The sequence below is a fragment of the Nipponia nippon genome, unplaced genomic scaffold (assembly GCF_047370975.1).
Source record: "Nipponia nippon isolate SJK-2023a ecotype South Korea unplaced genomic scaffold, ASM4737097v1 scaffold_42, whole genome shotgun sequence".
NCBI classification, from domain to species: Eukaryota; Metazoa; Chordata; class Aves; order Pelecaniformes; family Threskiornithidae; genus Nipponia; species Nipponia nippon.
In genome coordinates this window covers 1,192,428-1,217,293 of record NW_028262361.1, presented here as the reverse complement: position 1 = coordinate 1,217,293, position 24,866 = coordinate 1,192,428, and the positions used below count along the sequence as shown (strand labels likewise).

The following is a 24,866-nucleotide window of genomic DNA, read 5'->3' as shown; positions in this document are numbered from 1 at the left end:
TTATCTACGCTCCCAGCTCGGCCGGGCTCGCGTTCGGCCACGGCTTGGGACACGTCGAGAGCCACGCCGGGCCACCCCGCAGCAGGGGCTGGCTACCCTGGTGGCCGGTTGCCTGAATCCAGCTTAAACGCCATCATTAGGTTTCAGAGTGAACAGGTGGCGGCGATGGTGGTGGCTGGGTGCTGTGGTGTGGAGTGCGGCGTGGGCACCCCCGGGGGCTGGATGCCCACCTCGGGGGGGGGGGGGGTATGGAGGTGGGGGGGTGTCTCCTTGGGAGTCATGTGGGGTCTTCAAGGTGGGTTAGGGGTGCCACAGCACCCAGCCCTGCAGCAGGCCCCGGGCACCCAGGTCCCTCGCTTGACTCCTCTCCTATGACCAACACCCGCCCGGTGCCTCAGTTTCCCCCTCAGGGACCACCCAGAGCTGATGTCCTGGTGCTGACTTTATTGTGGCTACAGGGATGGTCTGCTGGGCCAGCGGGACCGGGCCAGGATCCATCCAGGCTGGCGCCCACCTGGGCCAGGATCTGTCCAGGCTGGTAGCCTTCAAGGCTGGGGTCCTTCTGGGCCAGTGTCCATCAGGGTTGGCATCCGTTGGGCTGGTGTCCACCCGGACCAGGGCTGAGCCATGATGGCATCCATTGGGTCAGGGTCTGTCTGGACCAGGGTCCATCTGGGCTGGCAACCTTTGGATCTGGGTCCATCTGGACCAGGGTCCATCCAGGCTGGTGTCCATCAGCCTGGTGTCCATCTGGACCAGGACCTACCCAGGCTGGTGTCCATCCACCTGGTGTCCATCTGGACCAGGACCTACCCAGGCTGGTGTCCATCCGCCTGGTGTCCATCTGGACCAGGGTCCATCCAGGCTGGTGTCCATCCGCCTGGTGTCCATCTGGACCAGGGTCCATCCAGGCTGGTGACCACCAGCCTGATGTCCATCTGGACCAGGCCATTCCAGACCATCACCCATTGGGCCAGCATCCATCTAGACCATGAGCCAACCTTGCCCGCACCCATCCAGACCAGGAGCCACGGGGCTGGTCCTCACTGCAGAGGAGAGAAGAAACCACATCACCTCCTACATCCACCTCCGCCAAACCCCCGTCCTCCTCGCCGTGCCAAACCAGACCGGCCACCCCAGCCGGCCACCGAACCACCAACCCCTGGAGATGCCACGGAGCTCGGCGCTCACCTTGAAGCCGTGCCAGGTCTCGATCTCACGGAAGAGGGAGTTGCCGGGGCAGTCGGTGTGACCCATCTGGCGGTGACCACGTAGGGTGTAGTTGCGGTGAAGCCGGCCGGTCCGCACGGCGCAGGGCAGGAGCCTGTCCCGCACCAGGGCGATGGCATCGGGGTCCGGCAAGGTGGCCGAGAAGTCTCCGACGTAGCCCACGCCGTAGCCTTTGCTGTTGTAGCCTTTGGTGTGGGCACCAACCCAGTGCCAACCTCGGCCTTGGTACAGGTACCCATCCGACCCCACCACGAAGCTGCAAGCACCCATGGGTCAACCTGAGCTGCTTGGAGATGGGCGCCGGGGACCGCGGTAGGGCGCCGGTGCCGGGATCTCACCTGTAGCCGATGTCATCCCACCCGCGGGTGTCCTGGTGGAAGCGTTGCATGGAGCGCATGGCGCGGGCGCAGGCGGTGAAGGTGCGGCACGGGGCGCTGGGTGTGAAGGTGTGGTGGATGTAGACAGAGTCCAAGGGCAGGGTCAAGGGTTTGGGGGTGCCCCGGTAGGGACGGGCACCCCACATGCACCGGGGCACGATGGCCGGGCACTCTGCGAGGGAAGGCAGGCGGTGGAAGAAGGGGACTCGGTCCCATGGGTGGTTGGGGACCTGGCAGCGTCCCCTTGGGGTCTTGGGGACACGGAGCATCTGCCCCGCTGAGGAGCCCCTCGGTGGGGGACATGGTGGCGTCCTCCTGGGGTCCCCTCAGCTAGGGGACGTGGGGCATCTGCTCAGGTGTTGGCTGGGGACACGGCTGTGTCCAGCGTCCAGGGGACATGGTGGTGGCCATCCAGGGGACAGGGTGGTGGCCATCCAGAGGACATGGTGGTGGCCATCCAGAGGACACATCAGCGTCCATCCAGAGCACATGGTGATGGCCATCCAGGGGACATGGTGGTGGTGGCCATCCAGGGGATGTGGTGGTGGCCATCCAGGGGAAACATCGGTGTCCAATCAGAGGCCATGGTGGTGGCCATCAAGGAGACAGAGTGGCGTCCAACCAGGGGACATGGTGGTGGCCATCCAGAGGACATGGTGGTGGCCATCCAGGGGACACATCGGTGTCCATCCAGAGGACATGGTGGTGGCCATCCAGGGGACATGGTGGTGGTGGCCATCCAGGGGCCATGGTGGTGTCTGGCCGTGCCAGGCCGTGTGTCACCAGTCAGCTCTCAGACCTTACCACCCCGCAGTGCCACCTCCACCGGGGCGACACTGGGGACCCCCAGCCTCCCCCAGGGTGCAGCTCGCCACCCTTCCTCCCACCCCATTTTATTTTTGGGCTGGGGGAGATGGAATCTCGCGACCCGGCGCCGCCTCCCTACCCACGTAGGCCTCCGTGAAGTCCTGCGCCGCTTGGCGAGCGATGGCCACCACCTCCTCCGGCCCCACGTCCTCCAAGAGCTCCCGGGTGGGTGGCAGCACCCGCAGCACCCTCAGCATCGCCGCCACCTCCTCCTCCAGCTTCCCCGGCCCCGTCAGCACCCCGAAATCTCGCCATCGGTAACTGCTGGGTGGTCGCCCCTTCTCCGTGCCATTGCCCGTCCCATAGTAGCCCCAGAGAAGGTCGGCGAGCGGGATGGGTGCTCGGGCCAGTTGGGCACCCAACAGCACCCCATCCATCGCCCCGTTGGCAACGGCATCAGGGATGGGTGAGGGGGGTCCCAGCAGAGTGTAGTTTTGGGGGTCAACCACGTCATCCCAACAGCCGCCGGGTCCCAGCGTGGTTCGGTTGCCGTCACGAGCCAAGAGGAAGGATGTCCCCAAAACCTCAGCGATGGTGACGGCATAGAGCGCGTCGATGGGTGGCTCGATGGCGGGGTCGGGCCACCCCGCCGCCCGCTTGAGGCCGACCTCGATGCCGGCGAGGAGGGGGCCAAGGGCGACGGTGGAGCCATCGGGCGCCAGCACCGCGCCGCGCTCGGGTGCCGCGGCGTCGTGGTGGAGGAGTTGGGTGAAGAGCAGCCACTGCTCGCCGTTGAGCGTTGGTGGGGCTGGTGGGACATTGGGTGGCTCTCCCAGCACCGCGCGGCACCCCGGGGTGCCGCAGCCGCCCAGCGCCCGCGCCAGCTCCGGCACGGTGCCGGTGAAGCCGTCGTCGGTTGACTCGAGGATTGCCACGATCTGAACCACGGAGTCCATGTGGCGTGGTGGGAGACCTGGGGAGGGGACAGGGACGTGGGAGGGGACCGAGGGGCACCCGTGGGGTCGGGGGGTGCCCGTGGGTGCAGGGATGGCACCCGTGGGTGCAGGGATGGCGAGAGTCTCCCAGGGTGGGTGAGCATGCACCCGAAAGAGGGTGACTGCACCAAAATGAGGGGGAATGCACCCAAAACAGGGCGAATGCACCCAAAAGAGGGTGAAAGCACCCAAACCGGGGCGAACGCACCCAAAAGAGGGTGACTGCGCCCAAAAGAGGGTGAAAGCACCCAGAACAGAATGAATGCACCCAAAGCAGGGTGAAAGCACCCAAAACAGGGTGACTGCACCCAGAAGAGGATGACTGCACCCAAAACAGGGTGAAAGCACCCAAAGCAAGGGAAAAGCACCCAAAGAAGGGGAAATGCACCCAAAACAGGGTGAAAGCACCCATAGCAGAGCAAATGCACCCAGAGGAAGGCAAATGCATCCGAAACCAGAGCAAATGCACCCAAAACAGAGTGAAAGGACCTAAACCTGGGTGACTGCACCCAGAGCAATGTGAAAGCACCCAGAGGAGGGCGCAAGCACCCAGGAAAAGGGTGAATGCACCCAAAACAGGTTGAAAAGACCCAAACCAAGGGGAAAGCACCCAAACCAAGGGGAAAGCACCCAAAGAAGGGGAAATGCACCCAAAACAGGACAAAAGCACCCATAGCAGAGCAAATGCACCCAGAGCAGGGTGAGTGCACCCAGAAAAGGGTCAACGCACCCAAAACAGGGTGAAAAGACCCCAAACAGGGTGAAAACACCCCAAAGCAGGACAAAGGCACCCAAAACAGGGTGAAAGCACCCAGGGGAGGGCGCAAGCACCCAGGAAAAGGGTGAATGGACCCAAACCAGGGTGAAAACACCCCAAAGCAGGACTAAAGCACCCAGCACAGGGTGCAAGCACCCCAAAACAGGGTGAGGGCACCCAGAAAAGGGCGAAGGCACCCAAACCAGGGCAAAAGCACCCAGAAGAGGGGGAACGCACCCAAACCAGGGTGAAAACACCCCAAAATCAGGACTAAAGCACCCAGAACCGGGTGACTGCACCCAAAACACCCCAAAAAAGGCAAAAGTACCCCCCCAAAAAGGGCAAAAGCACCCCAAAGCAGGGTGACCGCACCCGTCGCGAGCACCCAAAGCCCGGCTGACGCCCAAAACTGGGTGCAGCCCCTCCCCCGCCCCCGCTGACCCCCCTGGCCCCCCCCCAAACCACCCATGGGGGCACAAATTTGGGCTGGAATCGGCCTAATTAGGGACAAAAAAAAGTGCAACCGGAGCCATTTTGGCCCAAAATTGGGCTTGGAGAAGCCCCCGCGGTTGCCACACGCGTGTGGTGGCGTGTTGGGGCGTGTTGTAGCGTGGGGCTGCAGGCCGGGGCGTGTTGCGATGTATTGCGGCCTGTTGTGGCGTGGCGTGGCGTGTTGGGGCGTGTTCTAGCGTGTTGGGGGGTGGCGTGGCGTGGCGTGGCATGTCATGGAATGGTGTGGTGGGCTGTAGCGTGTTGGGGCGTGTTGTGGGGTGTTGTAGCATGTTGTGAGGTGTTGTGGCGTGTTGTGGGGTGTTATAGCGTGTTGTGGCATGTTGTGGGGTGTTATAGCATGTTGTAGCGTGTTGTGGGGTGTTGTAGGGTGTTGTAGCATGTCGTTGCATGTCGTGGCATGTCGTGGGGCATTGTAGCATGTTGTGCCATGTCATGGAATGTTGTGGTGGGTTGTAGCGTGTTGTGGCATGTTGTGGGGTGTTGTGGCGCGTCATGGGGTGTTGTAGCATGTTGTGGCGTGTTGTGGGGTGTTATAGCATGTTGTGGGGTGTTGTGGGGTGTTGCAGCATGGCATGGTGTGCTGTAGCGTGTTGTAGTATGTTACGGGGTGTTGTGGGGCATTGTAGCATGTTCTGGCATGTTGTGGGGTGTTGCAGGGTGTTGTAGCATGTTGTTGCATGTCGTGGCGTGGGGCATTGTAGCATGTTGTGGCACGTCATGGAATGCTGTGGTGGGTTGTAGCATGTTGTGGGGTGTTGTGGCGCATCATGGGGCGTTGTAGCATGTTGTGGGGTGTTGTAGCATGTTGTGGCATGTCATGGTGTGCTGTGGTGTGTTGTAGTATGTTGTGGGGTGTTGTGGGGCATTATAGCATGTTGTGGGGTGTTGTGGTAGGGTGTTGTGGCATGTTGTTGCATGTCGTGGCGTGGGGCGTTGTAGCATGTTGTGGCATGTCATGGAATGTTGTGGTGGGTTGTAGCGTGTTGTGGGGCGTTGTGGCGCATCATGGGGCGTTGTAGCATGTTGTGGCATGTCATGGAAGGTTGTGGCGTGTTGTAGCGTGTTTTGCAGTGCTGTGGCACGTCGTGGCATGTTGCGGCGCGCCATGGGGTGCTGTGGCGTGTTGTGGCATGTTGTGGCGTGTTGTGGGGTGTTGCGGAGTGTCGCGGCGTGGCGTGTGCCTACCTGTGCCGGGCCGGGCGCAGACGCTCAGTGCCACGAGGAGCCACGGGAACATGGTGCAGGACATGGCCGCGTCCCGTGGACTTCGGCCGGGGGGGCGTGGCAGGGTGACACACGCGGCACGCGTGTGCGTTGGGGGGGGCGGCGGCGGCGGCGTGCGACATGCCTGTGCCTGCGTACATCCGTGCGCGTGCGCGTGGGGTGCATACATACACGTGTGTGCATGGGGGGGTGTGCTTACATGCGTGTGCGTGGACAGGTGTGTGCATCCGTGCACGTGTGTGCGCGTGTGCTTGTGCAGGGGGTTCATACGTGTGTGTGTGCGCGCGCGCACGGGGCGTGTGCGTGCATCCCTGTGTCCGCGTGTGCGCGGGCATGGAGGATGCGTGTATACACACGTGTGTTGCGTGTGCATGCACGCGGGCGTATACGTGTGCGGGCGGGGCGTGCATACATAAGTGTGTGTGCGTGCGCACACGGCAGGGTGCGTGTGTGCGTACACACGTGGACGTGTAAGGCAGAGGGCTGCGTGTGCGTGGGCCACCAGGACACGCATGGGGGGACGGTGCCACCAGGACACGCGTGTGGGGACGGTGCCACCAGGACACATCAAGGGATGGTGCCACCAGGACACGTGTCAGGGCATGAAGCCACCAGGACACGCGTGTGGGGACGGTGCCACCAGGACACATCAAGGGATGATGCCACCAGGACACGCGTGTGGGGACGGTGCCACCAGGACACATGTCAGGGCATGAAGCCACCAGGACACGTGTGTGGGGACGGTGCCACCAGGACACATCAAGGGACGATGCCACCAGGACACGTCAAGGGATGGTGCCACCAGGACACGTGTCAGGGCATGAAGCCACCAGGACACGCGTGTGGGGACGGTGCCACCAGGACACATGTCAGGGCATGAAGCCACCAGGACACACATGTGGGGACGGTGCCACCAGGACACATCAAGGGATGGTGCCACCAGGACACGTGTCAGGGCATGAAGCCACCAGGACACACGTGTGAGGACGGTGCCACCAGGACACACATGGGGGGACGGTGCCACCAGGACACATCAAGAGATGAAGCCACCAGGACACACATGTGGGGACGGTGACACCAGGACACGTGGGGGGGACGATGCCACCAGCACAGCCTGAGGCGACAACGCCACCATGACAGGCGTCACAACAAAGCCACCAGGATGCGCACGATGACACCGGGCTGCGGGGCCACGTGACATCGCCGCGCCGTGCCCACCCCGCCGCCTGACCTTTGCCCTGTCCCCACGGAGCGGGTGCCATGGCGGTGGCCTGGGCGCTGGGTCCCCTGGGTGCGGTGGCCATCGGCACCCTGCTCCTGGCCCTGCTGCTGCGGTGGCTTTGGGACGCCGCCGTCACTGTCACTTGCTTCCGGGCCACCTGCCACCGACTGCGCCGTTTTCCCCGGCCACCATGGCGCAACTGGCTGCTGGGTCACACCGGCTTGGTGAGGGGACAGCGGGGGGACAGGGTGGTGGCAGCTGGGGGGGACACAGCAGGGACAGGGTGGTGGCACCCAGGATGGGAGACTGTGGGGCAGGGTGGTGGCACCTGGCAGGGGACAGCGGGGACAGGGTGGTGGCAGCTGGGGGGGTGGCAGGGACAAGGTGGTGGCACTGGGGGGGACAGCAAGGACAGGGTGGTGACACCTTGGATGGGGGACAGCAGGGACAGGGTGGTGGCACCTGGCGGGGGACAGCAGGGACAGGGTGGTGACCCCTTGGATGGGGGACAGCAGGGACAGGGTGGTGGCAGCTGTGGAGGTGGCAGGGACAGGGCGGTGGCACTGGGGGGGACAGTGGGGACGGGGTGGTGGCAGCTGGGGAGACAGCAGAGGCAGGGTGGTGACACCTTGGATGGGGGGACAGTGGGGACAGGGTGGTGGCACCCAGGATGGGAGACAGTGGGGATGGGGTGGTGGCATCTTGGGGGGAGGGGGAAAGCAAGGACAGGGTGGTGGCAGCTGGGGGGTCACAGGGACAAGGTGGTGGCACTGGGGGGGACAGCAAGGACAGGGTGGTGACACCTTGGATGGGGAACAGCAGGGACAGGGTGGTGGCAGCCGGGGGGTGGCAGGGGCAGGGTGGTGGCACTGGGGGGGACAGCAGGGTGGCAGCTGGGGAGATGGCAGAGGCAGGGTGGTGACACCTTGGATGGGGAACAGCAGGGACAGGGTGGTGGCAGCTGGGGGGTGGCAGGGGCAGGGTGGTGGCACTGGGGGGGGGACAGCAGGGTCAGGGTGGTGGCAGCTGGGGAGATGGCAGAGGCAGGGTGGTGACACCTTGGATGAGGGGACGGCAGAGGCAGGGTGGTGGCACCTCAGGGGACACAGCAGGGACAGGGTGGTGGCACTGGGGGGGACACAGCAGGGACAGAGGGGTGGCACTTAGGATGAGGGACAGTGGGAACAGGGTGATGGCAGCTGGGGGGGGTGGTAGGGACAAGGTGGTGGCACTGGGGGGGAGCAGCGAGGACAGGGTGGTGGCAGCTGGGGGGGTGGCAGGGACAGGGTGGTGGCACTGGGGGGGACAGCAGGGACAGGGTGGTGGCATCCAGGATGGGAGGCAGTGGGGACAGGGTGGCGGCACCTGCAGGGTGACAGGGACAGGGTGGTGGCACATGAGCTCTGAGTGTCCCCAAGCCCATCCATGAACCCAAGCTGAGACCATCCCCAAGTCTGGCCACGAGCTGGAGACAAGCCCGTCCCCAAGGCTGGCCATGACCCTTGGGGACAAGGGTGTCCCCAAAGCTGTCACTGAGCCCTGCGGTGCCCCGTGGCGCAGGGGAAGAGCACGGAGGAGGGACTGCAGCAGGTGGACGAGCTGGTGGCACGGTACCGGCACGGCTGCCTCTGGTGGCTCTTGCCGTGGCTGCCCATCCTACGCCTCTTCCACCCCGACACCCTGCGCCCCATCTTCCTGGCTTCAGGTAGGACGCCAGGGTCCCCAACCCAGCCCCGAGGGTCCCCAGGGCCACCCAGAGGTGTCACCGTGTCTGGCCTGGTGACCCGGCCATGCCCAGGCACCCATCTTGGGGTGGCCACCAACCCAACCCCAAGAAGTCACCCATGGCCAGCCCACTGAGTGCTTCAACATCTATCCAACGGTGGCCACCAGCCTGTCCTTGAGGGTCCCCAGGGCCACCCAGAGGTGTCACCCATGGCCAGCCCAAATGCCCATGCCATGGTGGCCACCAACCTGTCCTTGAGGGTCCCCAGGGCCACCCAGAGGTGTCACCCATGGCCAGCCCACTGAGTGCTTCAACATCTATCCAACGGTGGCCACCAGCCTGTCCTTGAGGGTCCCCAGGGCCACCCAGAGGTGTCACCCATGGCCAGCCCAAATGCCCATGCCATGGTGGCCACCAACCTGTCCTTGAGGGTCCCCAGGGCCACCCAGAGGTGTCACCCATGGCCAGCCCACTGAGTGCTTCAACATCTATCCAACGGTGGCCACCAGCCTGTCCTTGAGGGTCCCCAGGGCCACCCAGAGGTGTCACCCATGGCCAGCCCAAATGCCCATGCCATGGTGGCCACCAACCTGTCCTTGAGGGTCCCCAGGGCCACCCAGAGGTGTCACCCATGGCCAGCCCACTGAGTGCTTCAACATCTATCCAACGGTGGCCACCAGCCTGTCCTTGAGGGTCCCCAGGGCCACCCAGAGGTGTCACCCATGGCCAGCCCAAATGCCCATGCCATGGTGGCCACCAGCCTGTCCTTGAGGGTCCACCAAGAGGTGTCACCCATGGCCAGCCCGGTGGCCTGGTTGTACCCAAAGCCCCATCCCATGGTGGTTATGGGTGCAGACGGGGGGTCCCCTCTCCCTAGGGACCCCACCCTCCTTGCAAGCCCCTGAGGGGACCTGATGCCACCCACCCTGGTGGCACCCCTCACCAGCCCCCGCTCCCCTCTCTCGCAGCCTTCATTGCCCCCAAGGACCAGCTCTTCTATGGCTTCCTCAAGCCCTGGCTGGGTGAGTGGGTGCTCAGGGGTGGCGGGATGGGTGGGGCAGCACCCATGGGTGCCCCACGGATGGAGCCGGGTGTCTCGCCGCAGGGGACGGGCTGCTGCTGAGCCGCGGGCAGAAGTGGGCTCGGCACCGGCGCCTGCTGACGCCCGCCTTCCACTGGGACATCCTCAAGTCCTACGTGGGCATCTTCAACCAGAGCACCCACATCATGCACGTGAGCACCCGCTGCCTGCACCCAGACCCACACCCAGACCCTTACCCCACACCCAGAGCCCTGTCCTGCACCCGCTGCCTGCACCCAGAGCCCTGCCTGCACCCAGAGTCCTGTCCTGCACCCCTGCCTGCACCCAGAGCCCTGCCTGCACCCAGAGCCCAACCTGCACCCAGAGCCCTGTCCTGCACCCCTGCCTGCACCCAGACCCCAACCTGCACCCAGAGCCCTGTCCTGCACCCAGAGCCCTGCCTGCACCCGCACCCCAATCCCTGACCCAGCCCTGCACCCAACTCCCTGTCCCCAACTCCCAGCCTGCCCCCAGCCCCGGACCCGCACCCAGCCCCCCACCCCTGCCTGCAGGCCAAGTGGCGGGCAGCGGCGCAGGCAGCGGGGGGCCCGGTGGGGCTGGAGGTGCTGGAGCCGCTCAGCCTCCTCACCCTGGACACCCTCCAGAAATGCATCTTCAGCCACGAGAGCCGCTGCCAGGAGTGAGCGTCACCCTGTCCCCAGCGCCGTCCCCGTCCCCCCGCAAGGGACATCCCTTACCCCACCTCTGTCCCCTCCTGGGGTCCCCCCTGCCCTGGCTCGGTCCCCAACTGGGGTCCCCCTGGGCTTTGCACCCATCAGGGTCCCTCCTTGGCCCGGCTTTGTCCCCTCCTGGGGTCCCCTGCCCTGGTTTTGTCCCCAACTGGGGTCCCCCCTGGGCTTTGCACCCATCAAGGTCCCCACCATCCCAATGTTGTCCCCCCCTGCGTCCCCCTACCCCAACTGGGGTCCCCTTCTGGGGTCCCCCCTCAGCTTTGCACCCATTGGGGTCCCTCCTTGTCCTGGTTTTGTCCCCAACTGGGGTCCCCCCCGGGCTTTGCACCCATCAAGGTCCCCACCATCCCAACCTTGTCCCCCCCTGAGTCCCCCTACCCCAAGTGGGGTCCCCTGCCCTGGTTTTGTCCCCACCTGGGGTCCCCTGCCCTAGCTCGGTCCCCAACTGGGGTCCCCTGCCCTGGTTTTGTCCCCAGCTGGTGTCCCCCCTGGGCTTTGCACCCATCAAGGTCCCCACCATCCCAACATTGTCTCCCCCTGCGTCCCCCTACCCGAACTGGGGTCCCCTGCCCTGGTTTTGTCCCCACCTGGGACCCCAGCCCCCCTGGGCTTTGCACCCATCACCATGGCCACGGGGATGGCTGTCCCTGCTGGCCCACGGTGGCCCACGGTGGCCGTCCCCGGTGCCCCACAGGCAGCCCAGCGAGTACATCAAGGCCATCCTGGAGCTGAGCACCTTGGTGGTGAGACGCCATCACCGCTTGCTCCATCACCCAACGTGGCTCTACCGCCTCTCGGCCGACGGGCGCCGCTTCGCCCGAGCCTGCGCCACCGTGCACAGCTTCACCGCTGCCGTGGTGCAGCGTCGGCGCCAGGCCCTCGACCGCCTCGGCCACCAGGCCTGGCTGGAGAGCCACCAGGGACGGAGGATGGACTTCATTGACCTTCTCCTGCTCGCTAAGGTAGCGCCAGGGTGAGATGATGTGGCCGTGGGTAGGGTTGGCCATAGTGGCCTGGTGGTGGCCAAGGGAATGCTGGTGGCCATGGGGAACGTTACCCATAGGGTGGTGGCCATAGCAGCCTGGTGGTGGCCAAGGGAATGCTGGTGGCCATGGGGAAGGCTGGCCATAGGGTGGTGGCCATAGCAGCATGGTGGTGGCCAAGAGGATGCTGGTGGCCATGGGGAAGGCTGGCCATAGGGCGGTGGCCATAGCAGCCTGGTGGTGGCCAAGGGAATGCTGGTGGCCATGGGGAACGTTACCCATAGGGTGGTGGCCATAGCAGCCTGGTGGTGGCCAAGAGGATGCTGGTGGCCATGGGGAAGGCTGGCCATAGGGCGGTGGCCATAGCAGCCTGGTGGTGGCCAAGGGAATGCTGGTGGCCATGGGGAACGTTACCCATAGGGTGGTGGCCATAGCAGCCTGGTGGTGGCCAAGGGAATGCTGGTGGCCATGGGGAAGGCTGGCCATAGGGTGGTGGCCCTAGTGGCATGGTGGTGGCCAAGGGAATGCTGGTGGCCATGGGGAAGGCTGGCCATAGGGTGGTGGCCATAGCAGCCTGGTGGTGGCCAAGAGGATGGTGGTGGCCATGGGGAAGGTTGGCCATAGGGGGATGGTAGTGATCAAGGGAATGGTGGTGGCCATGGGGAAGGTTGGCCGTAGGGTGGTGGCCCTAGTGGCATGGTGGTGGCCAAGGGAATGCTGGTGGCCATGGGGAAGGTTGGCCATAGGGTGGTGGCCATAGGGAGATGGTGGTGGCCACAGGGGAACTGTGGTGGCCATGGGGAGGGTTGGCCATAGACTGGTGGCCCCTTGGCTGCCACGCTCACCCTTGCAGGACGAGGACGGCAACACCTTGTCAGATGAGGACATCTCGGCCGAGGCTGACACCTTCATGTTTGAGGGTGAGGGGAAGCCACCAGGTGCCATCAGAGGGAGGGGACTCACACGTCCCCTCGCTCACCCCTCGTCCCTGCAGGCCACGACACGACGGCCAGCGGCTTGGCATGGCTGCTCTACAACCTGGCCCGCCACCCCCACTACCAGGAGCGGTGCCGCCAGGAGGTCCGCCAGCTCCTCAAGGGCAGGGACGTGGAGGAGATCGAATGGTGAGATGTCCCCGGTGTCATCGCCCGGCCACCCGGCTTGGGGACGCTGGTGCCACCATCCCTCGCCCCCAGGGAGGACCTGTCCCACCTGCCCTTCACCACCATGTGCATCAAGGAGAGCCTCCGCCTGCATCCCCCTGTCACCGCCGTGGCCCGGCGCTGCACCGAGGACATCACCCTGCATGACAGACGCGTCATCCCCAAGGGTACGGCTTGCCCGGGGTGCAAGCTGTCCCCAATGTCACCATCCCTCCTTGTCCCCTGTCCCTAAGGTGTCCGTTTCCATCTCACCAGGGATCATCTGCTTGCTGAGCATCTACGGGACCCACCACAACCCGGACATCTGGCCCGAGCCCCAGGTAGAGCCACTTGGCCCTGGTGGCATCACCATGGGACAGCGGGATGTCCCCGTCACCATGGGGAGGGACAACCATGTCCCCAAGGCGTGACGCTGTCCGTGTCACTCCAGGTCTACAACCCACTGAGGTTCAGCCCGGAGAACAGCCAGGGACGGTCCCCGTTGGCCTTCATCCCCTTCTCCGCCGGTCCCAGGTAAGCCATGGTGGGGACACGAGTGTCCCCATGTGTCACCCCCCCAGCCTGGTTGGGTTCAAGGCGGGGTGGTTGTCCCCAAGCTGTGACGTTTGGGTGTGACGGGAACAACGCCATCCCTACGTTTCGAGGAGGTTCCATCTGCTCCACCACCTAGATGGTGGGGGGGGGGGTCTGCTGTCCCCTGCGTCCCCCCCATGGAGGTGACAGAGGGGGACACGGTGGCAGGAACTGCATCGGGCAGAGCTTTGCCATGGCCGAGCTGAAGGTGGTGGCGGCGTTGACGCTGGCACGCTTCACCATCCGGCTGGACGCGGGGCGGCCACCGCGCCGCAAGACCGAGCTCATCCTCCGCGCTGAGGACGGGCTCTGGCTGCTGCTGGAGCCGCTGCCGGAGGTGGCCTGAGGGACACGGGGACACGGGGGACACGGGGGACACCCTGCGCGGTGGCCATCCCACCCGAGGGAGGAGCGGTGAATAAATGGTGGCACGGAGGGGACGGTGTCCTGGTGGTGAGGCGGGGGACGGGGTAGGGTGGTGGGGATGTGACCTCCTTGATCACGTGCCACCTCATGGCATGGACATGTCCCTCCACGCCACGTGTCACCATCCTGGCATGGATGTGTCCTCCTGGGCCACATGTCACTGTTCTGTCATGGACATGTCCCACCCATGTCACATGTCCCTGACCTGGCATGGACGTGTCCCTCCATGCCACGTGTCACCATTCATGGATGTGTCACCCCGTGCCACATGTCCCCATCCATGGCCATGTTGCCATCCATAGCCACATCCCCACATGCCGCACGTCCCTGTCCTGTCATGGACATGTCCCCTGGGCCACATGTCCCCATCCATGGCCATGTCCCCATGTCCCCATCCATGGCCACGTCCCCATCCATGGCCATGTCCCCATCCATGGCCACATCCCCCCACGCCCCGTGTCTCCATCCATGTCCCCATGTCCCCATCCAGGTCCCCATGTCCCCACCCATGGCCACGTCCTCCCATGTCCCCATCCATGGTCATGTCCCCATCCATGGCCATGTCCCCCCATGTCCCCATGTCCCCACCCATGTCCCCATGTCCCCACCCATGGCCACGTCCCCCCATGTCCCCATGTCCCCACCCACCTCCCCATGTCCCCACCCATGGCCATGTCCCCCCATGTCCCCATGTCCCCACCCATGTCCCCATGTCCCCACCCATGGCCACGTCCCCCCATGTCCTCACGTCCCCACCCATGGCCACGTCCCCCCATGTCCTCATGTCCCCACCCGTGTCCCCATGTCCCCACCCATGTCCCCCTGTCCCCACCCATGAGCCATGTCCCCATCCATGACCACATCCCCCCATGTCCCCACCCATGGCCACGTCCCCCCATGTCCCCATGTCCCCACCCATGTCCCCATGTCCCCACCCATGGCCACGTCCCCCCATGTCCCCATGTCCCCACCCGTGTCCCCATGGCCCCACCCATGGCCGCGTCCCCCCATGTCCTCACGTCCCCACCCATGGCCACGTCCCCCCATGTCCTCATGTCCCCACCCGCGTCCCCATGTCCCCCCCCATGTCCCCCTGTCCCCACCCATCACCCACGTCCCCATCCATGACCACATCCCCCCATGTCCCCACCCATGGCCACGTCCCCCCATGTCCCCATGTCCCCACCCATGTCCCCATGTCCCCACCCATGGCCACGTCCTCCCATGTCCCCATGTCCCCACCCGTGTCCCCATGGCCCCACCCATGGCCGCGTCCCCCCATGTCCTCACGTCCCCACCCATGGCCACGTCCCCCCATGTCCTCATGTCCCCACCCGTGTCCCCATGTCCCCACCCATGTCCCCATGTCCCCACCCATGAGCCATGTCCCCATCCATGACCACATCCCCCCATGTCCCCACCCATGGCCACGTCCCCCCATGTCCCCATGTCCCCACCCATGTCCCCATGTCCCCACCCATGGCCACGTCCCCCCCATGTCCCCATGTCCCCATCCACCTCCCCATGTCCCCACCCATGGCCACGTCCCCCCATGTCCCCACGTCCCCCAATGTCCCCATGGCCCCACCCATGTCCCCATGGCCCCACCCATGGCCGCGTCCCTCCATGTCCCCACGTCCCCACGTCCCCATCCATGGCCCAGGCAGGGGAGAGCGGGTGGGCGGAGCCTCGCCGGCGGCTGGGCGGAGCCATGCGCAGGCAGTGGGCGTGGTCACCGCGGTCTGATCAACAGGTGGGCGTGGCTACGTCGCGCTGGTCGCGGAGCTCCGGCCGTGCCTTCCGGTCACGTGAAGAGGGGCGGCTGAAGCCGCTCCGCGCCGGCGCCATGGCGGCCCCCTCCGGTGAGCGGCAACCGGGGTGGGGGGGGGGGGAACCGGGGCGGCGGGGAGGGCGGGGGGGGCGGCGAGGGCCGGTACCGGCCCTCGCCGCCCCCCCCCCGCCCTCCCCGCCGCCCTCCCCGGTGGAAGCCTCCGGTACCCGCCCGTTAACGGCCTTTTCCCCTCAGAAACGGAGCGGCTGCTAGGCCGCGGCCCCGGTTACGGCACGACGGAGCCTCCGGTGGTGGCGGAGGAAGAAGAATTGCGCCGTCGCCTGAAGTATTTCTTTATGAGTCCTTGCGATAAATACCGGGCCCGGGGGAGGCGGCCCGTTAAATTGGGGCTACAACTGGCCAAGATCCTGCTGGTCACCGTCCAGGTACGGGGACAACGGGGAGGGGGGGACCGGGACGGGGGCGGAGCTTGGGGTATGGGTGGCACTGGGACGTGGGGACACCGGGGAGGGGGACACGGGGACGTGGGGACACCGGGAGGATGGCCCTGGGACGTGGGGACAGCGGGGGGGGGGCCAGGGGGACGCGGGGACAGGGGGGGGGTGGCCCTGGGACGTGGGGACATCGGGGAGGGGGACACGGGGACACTGGGGACACCGGGAGGATGGCCCTGGGACGTGGGGACATCGGGGAGGGGGACACGGGGACGCGGGGACACGGGGACACGGGGGGGGGTGGCCCTGGGACGTGGGGACGCCGGGGAGGGGGACACGGGGACACTGGGGACACCGGGAGGATGGCCCTGGGACGTGGGGACATCGGGGAGGGGGACACGGGGACACTGGGGACACCGGGAGGATGGCCCTGGGACGTGGGGACATCGGGGAGGGGGACACGGGGACACTGGGGACACCGGGAGGATGGCCCTGGGACGTGGGGACATCGGGGAGGGGGACACGGGGACGTGGGGACACCGGGAGGATGGCCCTGGGACGTGGGGACATCGGGGAGGGGGACACTGGGGACACCGGGAGGATGGCCCTGGGACGTGGGGACATCGGGGAGGGGGACACGGGGACGTGGGGACACCGGGAGGATGGCCCTGGGACGTGGGGACGCCGGGGAGGGGGACACGGGGACACGGGGACACTGGGGACACCGGGAGGATGGCCCTGGGACGTGGGGACATCGGGGAGGGGGACACGGGGACGTGGGGACACGGGGGGGTGGCCCTGGGACGTGGGGACGCCGGGGAGGGGGACACGGGGACACTGGGGACACCGGGAGGATGGCCCTGGGACGTGGGGACACCGGGGAGGGGGACATGGGGACGTGGGGACATGGGGGGCGTGGCCCTGGGACATGGGGACACCGGGGAGGGGGACACGGGGACGTGGGTTCAAGGGGATGTGGGGACACCAGGGGGATGGCCCTAGGACATTGGGACACCGGGGAGGGGGACATGGGGACACTGGGGGGGGGGGGGGGTATTCCTGGGACCCGGGGACACTGGGGAGGGGGACATGGGGACACCGGGGAGGGGTGGCTCTGGGACGTGGGGACACTGGGGGGGGGTGGCCCAGGGATGTGGGGACACTGGGGAGGGGGACAAGGGGACGTGGGGACACTGAGGGGGGTGGCCCTGGGACGTGGGGACACTGGGACCTGGGGACACTGGGGGAGGTGGTCCTGGGACCTGGGGACACTGGGGAGGGGGACACGGGGACACCGGGGAGGGGTGGCTCTGGGACCTGGGGACACAGCAGGGGGAGGTACTGGAGGGTCCTGGGACCTGGGGACACCAGGGAGGGGTGGCCCTGGGACCTGGAGACACTGGGGGGGGTCCTGCGACATAGGGACACTGGGGAGGGGTGGCCCTGGGACATGGGGACACCGGGGGAGAGTCCTGGGACACGGGGACACCAGGGAAGGGGGCACGGGGACACCAGGGAGGGGTGGCTTTGGGCTATGGGTGGCCCTGGGGAACGGGAACATTGGGGAGGGGTGGCCCTGGGAGCTGGGGACACCAAGGAGGGGTGGCCCTGAGACATGGGGACACCGGAGAGGGAGGCACTGGGGGGCCCTGGGACATGGGGACACTGGGGAGAGGAGCCTGAGGACACTGGCCACAGGGACACTGGGGAGGGGGTCCCCTGGGACATGGGGACAGCGGGGAGGGGGACACCAGGGTGGCACTGAGGGGCAATGGGCAGGGGGACAGCGGGACATGGGAAATCGGGGGTTGACAATGCCACAGGCGCCCTGGGGGGGGGGCTCTGAGGACAGGAGGGGACCTCTGAGGTGGGTGGCCACTGGCCATGGGGACATAGGAGGGGACACCCCCAGCGAGGCCTGGGGACATCGTGCTGGGGATTTGGGGGGGGGGGGCTTGAGTATTGGGGGACACTTGGGGGTGCTTGGGGACAGTGGGGGACGCAGGAGAGGTCCCCCGGGAGAGGGGGGTGTTGGGGTTACCCTGGTGGCACGTCCGGGTGTCTCCGGCAGCGGGTGATGCCGGGGTGCCCCCAAAAAAGCGGGGGGGCAGAAAGGATCCCCCCACCCCCCCCAGGGTGTCACCGGCTGCCGGACGGGTGCCAGGCTCCATCCCAGGGTGGAAAATCCCTCGGGAGCTGCCAGGCTGCAGGAAACCGCCGGCACATGATGTCCCCCTCCCGGCGAGGGAAATCGGGGCGCCGGGGCCTTGATCCCCCCCCCCCCCCCCCCCTTTTCCTGCCTGCACAACGCAGCCTGGCTGCCTGCACCCTGCCTGCAGGCAGCAGCTCCCAGCTCAGCGCTGCCGTCTTCTCCTGGGTGCTTTTCCCCCCGCCCAAGACGTTGAGCGGTGTCACCCAAAGCCACCCGCGCCTTCGTCCCGCTAACGAGCGGCGGCGCGTTAAGAAATACAAGCTCGTTACCAGCACGGGGAGGGATTTAGGGCGCTCGGGGGGGGCAAAAACACTGACGGAAGATCAGGGTCTGCGCTGCTTCGTGTTCCCGAGGGGTTTGGTGACACTGGGAGGGGCGCGGGTGTGTCCCCGAGGAGATCGTCCTCCCCGTGTTGCGGTGGGACACGCGTGTCCCCAAGGAGATCATCCTCCCCGTGTTGTGGTAGGACACGCGCGCGTCTCCAAGATCGTCCTCCCCGTGTTGTGGTGGGACATGCGTGTGTCCCCGAGGAGATCGTCCTCCCTGTGTTGTGGTGACACGCGCACGTCCCCAAGATCGTCCTCCACCTGTTGTGGTGGGACACGCGTGTCCCCGAGGAGATCGTCCTCCCCGTGTTGTGGTGGGACACGCGTGTCCCCGAGGAGATCGTCCTCCCTGTGTTGTGGTGGGACACGCGTGTCCCCGAGGAGATCGTCCTCCCCGTGTTGTGGTGGGACACGCGTGTCCCCAAGATCGTCCTCCCCGTGTTGTGGTGGGACACGCGTGTCCCCAAGATCGTCCTCCCCGTGTTGCAGCGGGACACGCGTGTCCCCAAGATAGTCCTCCCCGTGTTGTGGTGGGACACACACGCGTCCCCGAGGAGATCATCCTCCCCGTGTTGCAGTGGGACACGTGTGTCCCCAAGATTGTCCTCCCCGTGTTGTGGTGGGACACGCGCGCGTCCCCAAGATTGTCCTCCCCATGTTGTGGTGGGACACGCGTGTCCCCAAGGAGATCGTCCTCCCCGTGTTGTGGTGGGACACGCGCGCATCTCCAAGATCGTCCTCCCTGTGTTGTGGTGGGACATGTGTGTCCCCAAGGAGATCGTCCTCCCCGTGTTATGGTGGGACACACACGCGTCCCCAAGATCGTCTTCCCCGTGTTGTGGTGGGACACGCGTGTCCCCAAGATCGTCCTCCCCTCCATCTGTGGCGGGTGAGGAGCTTTGCTCCAGGAAAACAGGCGACTTTAAGAGGTTTGGGGGCAACCAGGTGGAGTTGGGGACAACCTTGGGGACGTGCTAGCTGGCCCGTTGTCTTCTTGGGGTCACCTAAACGTAGGGTGGTGGCGTTTTGCCTCCTGCGACCGGTTTTGGGGCGGAACGGCGGCGTTTTGGGCCGTGGCATCGGTGTTTACGGAGCTGCCAGGGCAGGGATTTAACCGTGGTCCCCTTTGTCCCTCAGCTCATCCTCTTCGGGCTCAGCAACCAGATGGTGGTGACGTTCAAGGAGGAGAACACCATCGCCTTCAAACACCTCTTCCTGAAGGACTACGTGGACGGCGCGGACGATTCCTACGCCGTCTACACTCAACGCGACCTCTACGACCGCATGTTTTACGCCGTGGAGAAGGTGAGATCCACGGAGGTGGCTTTGGGGACACGGAGGTGGCTCGGGGACCGCATCCAGCCGCTGAGGGCGTCTCCTTCTCCAGTACTTGGCCATTCCCAACGAGACCATCGGCCGCTACGCCTACGTGCGGGGGGAGAGCGGAGGGAACCGGTCGGCCCTCATGCTGTGCCAGCAATACTACCGTAAAGGCCGCATCGATCCGGCCAACGACACCTTCAACATCGACCCCAAAATTGTCACAGGTGGGTTTTTGGGGGACGGTGGGACTGAGGTCGCTTGTCCCACAGCCACCGTTGGGTCCCGGGGAGGTTTTTGGTCCTCGTTTTGGGCTTAAGAAGGGTTCAAGGGATCCGCATGGGGCTTCGGGCTTCCCTGAAGGCACTTCTCCCTCCCCGCAGACTGCCTGGGAGTGGATCCCGAGGAGCCGCAGCCTCTGTCCCCAGAGCTGGACCGCAGCTACAAGAACTTCACCCTCAAATTTCACAAGTAATTGCCGGCGCCTTCCCCGCAACCGGGGTGTCGGGGACGTCCCATCGGCGCGGGGTACGGGTGAAGGTGGAACGGGGTCCCCGCCGTGGGGAATTCCTCGCGTCGCCGAGATGAAAAAGCTCCGCTTGGTTTTAAAAACCAACTCGCGGGATTGAAACAAATCCAGCCTTGTGCCGGGGGAGATGTGAAACCGGTGAGGTTGCACAACAAAGCAGCTGCTTTCCGGCTTCGGCGGCGTCGAAGCGCCGCGACTGTCCTGCAACATCCGCCTTGGGGGTTGTTTTCCCCTCCCCGAAACCCCGTGCCGGCTTTTTGGCAACGTTTTGATGGCCCGTTGCCAACCCCCGCGGTTGTGGGCACGTTAACAGCGCGGGCAGGCCCCATCTTCTTGCCGGTGCCGGGCAGAGGGCCGCCGGCACCGCTGCCGCCGAGAGATGCAGTGTAGCTTGCGGCATCTTCCAGAGGGTCCAACCTCCCCTTCGAAACCAAATTCACCGCCACTGGGGGCACGTTGGCAGCTTTAGAGCTGGGAACAGCCTGTCTTGGGGCTGTACGCACCCCCAAAGAAGGTGTTTACCCCCTCTCTGGCGGTTGTTGGACTCTCGGTGCCGTGTTTGAGGGGTTTGGGGGGGTCCGAGTGGGCTGAGACACCCCGGAGAAGCCCCAGGAGGAGAATTAACAACCGTCCCCTCCCGCAGACTCATCAACGTCACCATCCAGTTCAAGTTGAAAGCCATCAACATCCAAACCATCATCAACAACGAGATCCCCGATTGCTACACCTTCACCATCACCGTGAGCGCGTTGGCAGCGTTCTCCACCTCTGGGTGATCCGGTCGCGTTGCGCGGGGGTGACGGCGGCCCACGTGGGCACGTAGCCGCCGGCTACAGGCAGCGTTCCGGCAGCGAGGAGCTGCCAGACGGTTTTGCAGGCGGTAACCATCCCCGTTTGTCCCCAGATCACGTTCGACAACAAGGCGCACAGCGGCCGGGTGAAAATTCACCTCGACAACCGGGCTGACATCAAGGAGTGCAAAGATCCCAGCGTCTTCGGCCGAGGTGGGAGCCACGAGGGCGTGACAAAGGTGGCATCTGTCCCCAGTTGGGTGCCAAAGGGGGGGCTCAGGGTGCTCCCGGGTGGCTGTCCCCCTCCTTAAGAAGAGCCACCGCGCATCTTGCAGGCGACAACTCCTTCCGGCTGTTCTTCGACGTCGTCGTCATCCTCGTCTGCTCGCTCTCCTTCATCCTCTGCGCTCGCTCCATCATCCGGGGCCTGATGCTGCAGCACGTGAGTGGTGGGACGGCGGCAAGCGGCGCTAACCGTAGTTCCCTCTGCGGTGTAACCGGTGGGGACGGACAGAGCTGCCACCGGGACGCTATTTCGGCGCTGCCGGCTTTCCGAGGAGACCCCTTTCCCCACAGGGACGCTCGGTTAAAGCTGTGGGTGCTCTGAGACGGGTGAAACTCCGGGCGGTGGGTAAAGGACACCGTTTTTTTTCTCCCCACGCAGGAGTTCAGCCGGTTCTTCCAGCACCGTTACAACCAGAACGTGTGTTTGTCGGACCGCATGGAGTTCCTCAACGGCTGGTACATCCTCCTGGTGATCAGCGACATCCTCACCGTGCTGGGAACCATCATGAAGATCGGTATCGAGTCCAAGGTACGGGGGACACCGGAGGAGCGAAACTGGGGGTTTTGTAGCTCCTGGGGGCTGCTGGCGCAGGTGTCCCCGTGCTCCGGGGAGGGGACGTTTCCGTGTGGCGGGGGGAAGCCTTCCCGTTTGGCCACGAGCAGCCTCTCCTGAGGGGTTCAAGGAGGGGTCCTGGCCTGGGTGGGACCCCAGAGTCCCCCTTTCCCTTTGGGACAGGGAGTTGGCAACAAAGGGACAGGCAGGGGACGGCATCGGGGCTCGTGGCAGCTCTGGCTGCTGCGTCGGGGCTCGCGGCACCGGGATTTCAGTCGCCGCGAGCTTGTGGCAAGTGCAGAGGGTCGTTAGGGCTTCGGGGACGGCGTTGGGGACTTCGGGGATGGCGTTGGCCGTGCCTCGGGTCCGTGACACCTCTGTCCCTGCAGAACTTCGCCAGCTACGACGTCTGCAGCATCCTCCTGGGCACCTCCACGCTGCTGGTCTGGGTCGGGGTCATTCGCTACCTCACCTTTTTCCAGAAGTACAACGTGAGTGACACCGGGGAGGTGACCTAGGAGCCGAGGGGACAATTCCCAGGGTTGGGAATGACCGTGCCAGCCTGGTCCTGAGCGCCTGGGCAGGCTCGGGTTTGTCCTACAGCTGCTGCACGTCCCCAGGGGTCCCCATCCTGCTCTGCCAGGGACCTCGGGGTCGCACCAGGTGCTTCAACCGGCACCGGGTGCTTCAACCGGCACCGGGTGCTTCAACCGGCGCCCTCGGCGGAAGATGGGGGTTAATCCCAACTGGTTTTCCCCCACCAGATCCTCATCGTCACGCTACGGGTGGCCCTCCCCAACGTCATCCGCTTCTGCTGCTGCGTGGCCGTCATCTACCTGGGCTACTGCTTCTGCGGTTGGATCGTGCTGGGCCCGTACCACGTCAAGGTGCCGCTCCGCGTCGGCGGTTGGGGTGGGCTTCACCCACCTCCGGGTGATTCCCTGCCCGGATTTGGGAGGAGATGGGTACGGGGCCGGTCGCCGTTTTGGCAGCGTGGGTTAGATACCGCGCCGTTCTTTGCCGTGGCCTCTCTCCTCGTGGCGCAACGCCATCGGGGTGGCACGTAGGGCGTCGGGGAGCGCTCGCTCCCCGTCTGGGAGCTTCCAGCCCGGCGGTGGAAGGGGTGACACAGTGCCTTGGGCCACCTACCAGCCTTTTGTCACCTCCCATCCCAGTTCCGATCTCTTTCCATGGTATCCGAGTGCCTCTTCTCCCTCATCAACGGGGACGATATGTTCGTTACCTTCGCCGAGATGCAACAGAACAGCTACTTGGTGTGGCTCTTCAGCCAGATCTACCTGTACACCTTCATCAGCCTCTTCATCTACATGGTCCTCAGCCTCTTCATCGCCCTCATCACCGGCTCCTACGAAACCATCAAGGTGATGAAGCCAGACCTCGGCCTTTAAGCAAAATTTCATGGCTTGGTTTGTTTTTTTGAGGGGAGAGGATCCCGTTTTTCCCTCACCGGAGGGATTCAACGTCCCCGTCGCCTTTTCCCGCAGCACCAATGCGAGGGCGAAGCGCCCGTCTCCCAGCTCCACGCCTACATCGCCCAGTGCAAGGACAGCCCCAAATCGGGCAAATACCGTCGCGACAGCGCCTCGTCCTGCTCCATCTTCTGCTGCTGCGAGCGGTGAGCGAGCGGTGCTGGTGCTGGGGGGGGAGGGGGGGGGGCTTCTGGCCAGCGGATGGGGGCCCCAATATGCTCTGCAGCCCCCCCGTTATCCGCCCCGCTCCCTCCTGCGTGCCGGGAGAGGAGGATTTATGGTTATTTTCGCTGCTGACGTGGCCGATCCCACGTGGATCGTGATTTCCAGCCCCTTTTCCGTGCTGGTGAGTCTTTTCAGCACCCCAAAATGGCTCTGTGCCCGTGGGGACCCCTCCACGTGGGTATAACCCGGGGTACATGGGCTCCCCGCGTCCCCTCGTCGCTCCCCGCTTCCCACCCCGCTTGTTTCTGGCATGCTGGGGGTCTCCCTTGAGCTACGGCTGCGTCTTATTTCCAAAATCGAAGCCGCCTGCCCCAAATTCCTCCAATTTCCCCCCGTTACCGCGAGCGCCGTCTCCCCGCAGGGCTCCTCTGCAGGACAACGCGCTGCTGGTGAATTGAGGGGAGGACCCCCCGCGAGGGAGCGACGCCCCGTGCTCCCCCTGACCCCGAGCCCTTTTTAATTTATTTTATTATCTGCTTTTACCGGCTCGGGGCCCCGAAGGAGCGGGGAGAGACGGTGGCCGCGTCCCCTGCACCGGGGGGACGCTACCCGGACCCTTGGGGCCCCCGTTATTTTTCTTGACGGACCTTGGCCTTGCTGCTCCCAATCCTGAACTGGAGCTGGGCAGCACCTGGGGGGCTCAACGGGGGCCCTGGACGTGTTTTGGGGGGCAGCTCGGAGCCCTGGGACCCCCAGATCACTTTTGGGGGGCAGCTCGGAGCCCCAGGACCCCCCAGATCTGTTTGGGGGGGCAGCTCGGAGCCCTGGGACCTGCAGATCACTTTTGGGGGGCAGCTCGGAGCCCCAGGACCCCCAGATCTGTTTTGGGGGGAAACCTGCAGCCCTGGGACCCCCAGATCCGTTTTGGGGGGCAGCTCGGAGCCCTGGGACCTGCAGATCACTTTTGGGGGGCAGCTCGGAGCCCTGGGACCCCCAGATCTGTTTTGGGGGGCAGCTCGGAGCCCTGGGACCTGCAGATCACTTTTGGGGGCAGCTCGGAGCCCCAGGACCCCCAGATCTGTTTTGGGGGGAAACCTGCAGCCCTGGGACCCCCAGATCCGTTTTGGGGGGCAGCTCGGAGCCCTGGGACCCCCAGATCACTTTGGGGGGGCAGCTCGGAGCCCCAGGACCCCCCAGATC

The 24,866-nt window shown here is 65.3% G+C and overlaps 3 protein-coding genes across 4 annotated transcripts; 2 read left to right on the top strand and 1 right to left on the bottom strand.

The window, feature by feature from the left end:
* Positions 1 to 424: 424 nt before the first annotated feature.
* PGLYRP2 (peptidoglycan recognition protein 2) lies at positions 425 to 5,963 on the bottom strand. 2 transcript variants are annotated; one of them, XM_087778178.1, is made up of 5 exons: positions 5,865 to 5,963; positions 2,554 to 3,387; positions 1,569 to 1,779; positions 1,192 to 1,486; positions 425 to 1,046 (listed from the first exon to the last, which is right to left on the bottom strand). In XM_087778178.1, the coding sequence occupies exons 1-5, from the start codon at positions 5,926 to 5,928 to the stop codon at positions 1,044 to 1,046; spliced, it is 1,407 nt and encodes a 468-aa protein (XP_087634304.1). In that variant the 5' UTR covers positions 5,929 to 5,963; the 3' UTR covers positions 425 to 1,043. The 2 variants fall into 2 exon arrangements, with proteins under 2 accessions (XP_087634304.1, XP_087634305.1); XM_087778179.1 differs by having other exon boundaries at positions 1,569 to 1,664.
* A 1,167-nt stretch (positions 5,964 to 7,130) lies between these two features.
* On the top strand, positions 7,131 to 13,778 carry CYP4F22 (cytochrome P450 family 4 subfamily F member 22). Its single transcript, XM_087778175.1, has 12 exons — positions 7,131 to 7,349; positions 8,686 to 8,830; positions 9,820 to 9,873; positions 9,957 to 10,084; positions 10,445 to 10,572; positions 11,319 to 11,586; positions 12,461 to 12,527; positions 12,602 to 12,731; positions 12,804 to 12,937; positions 13,026 to 13,090; positions 13,201 to 13,283; positions 13,512 to 13,778. The coding sequence occupies exons 1-12, from the start codon at positions 7,164 to 7,166 to the stop codon at positions 13,687 to 13,689; spliced, it is 1,566 nt and encodes a 521-aa protein (XP_087634301.1). The 5' UTR covers positions 7,131 to 7,163; the 3' UTR covers positions 13,690 to 13,778.
* Positions 13,779 to 15,521: 1,743 nt separating this feature from the next.
* On the top strand, positions 15,522 to 24,227 carry MCOLN1 (mucolipin TRP cation channel 1). The gene is made up of 14 exons (XM_087778169.1): positions 15,522 to 15,631; positions 15,796 to 15,986; positions 19,671 to 19,838; positions 19,921 to 20,080; positions 20,237 to 20,324; positions 21,026 to 21,122; positions 21,287 to 21,386; positions 21,509 to 21,615; positions 21,838 to 21,987; positions 22,401 to 22,502; positions 22,776 to 22,898; positions 23,187 to 23,393; positions 23,517 to 23,647; positions 24,088 to 24,227. The coding sequence occupies exons 1-14, from the start codon at positions 15,616 to 15,618 to the stop codon at positions 24,122 to 24,124; spliced, it is 1,677 nt and encodes a 558-aa protein (XP_087634295.1). The 5' UTR covers positions 15,522 to 15,615; the 3' UTR covers positions 24,125 to 24,227.
* Positions 24,228 to 24,866: the final 639 nt, after the last annotated feature.

Coding starts and splice junctions, on each gene's coding strand:
- PGLYRP2 (XM_087778178.1), bottom strand. CDS start 5,928: ATGTCCTGCACCATGTTCCCGTGGCTCCTCGTGGCACTGAGCGTCTGC. Junction 1,780..2,553: donor CTTCACGGAGGCCTACGTGG/GTAGGGAGGCGG, acceptor CTTCCCTCGCAG/AGTGCCCGGCCATCGTGCCC. Junction 1,487..1,568: donor TGGGATGACATCGGCTACAG/GTGAGATCCCGG, acceptor GGGTGCTTGCAG/CTTCGTGGTGGGGTCGGATG.
- CYP4F22 (XM_087778175.1), top strand. CDS start 7,164: ATGGCGGTGGCCTGGGCGCTGGGTCCCCTGGGTGCGGTGGCCATCGGC. Junction 11,587..12,460: donor ACCTTCTCCTGCTCGCTAAG/GTAGCGCCAGGG, acceptor TCACCCTTGCAG/GACGAGGACGGCAACACCTT. Junction 12,732..12,803: donor GACGTGGAGGAGATCGAATG/GTGAGATGTCCC, acceptor CCTCGCCCCCAG/GGAGGACCTGTCCCACCTGC.
- MCOLN1 (XM_087778169.1), top strand. Junction 21,616..21,837: donor GGGGCCTGATGCTGCAGCAC/GTGAGTGGTGGG, acceptor CTCCCCACGCAG/GAGTTCAGCCGGTTCTTCCA. Junction 23,648..24,087: donor ATCTTCTGCTGCTGCGAGCG/GTGAGCGAGCGG, acceptor GTCTCCCCGCAG/GGCTCCTCTGCAGGACAACG.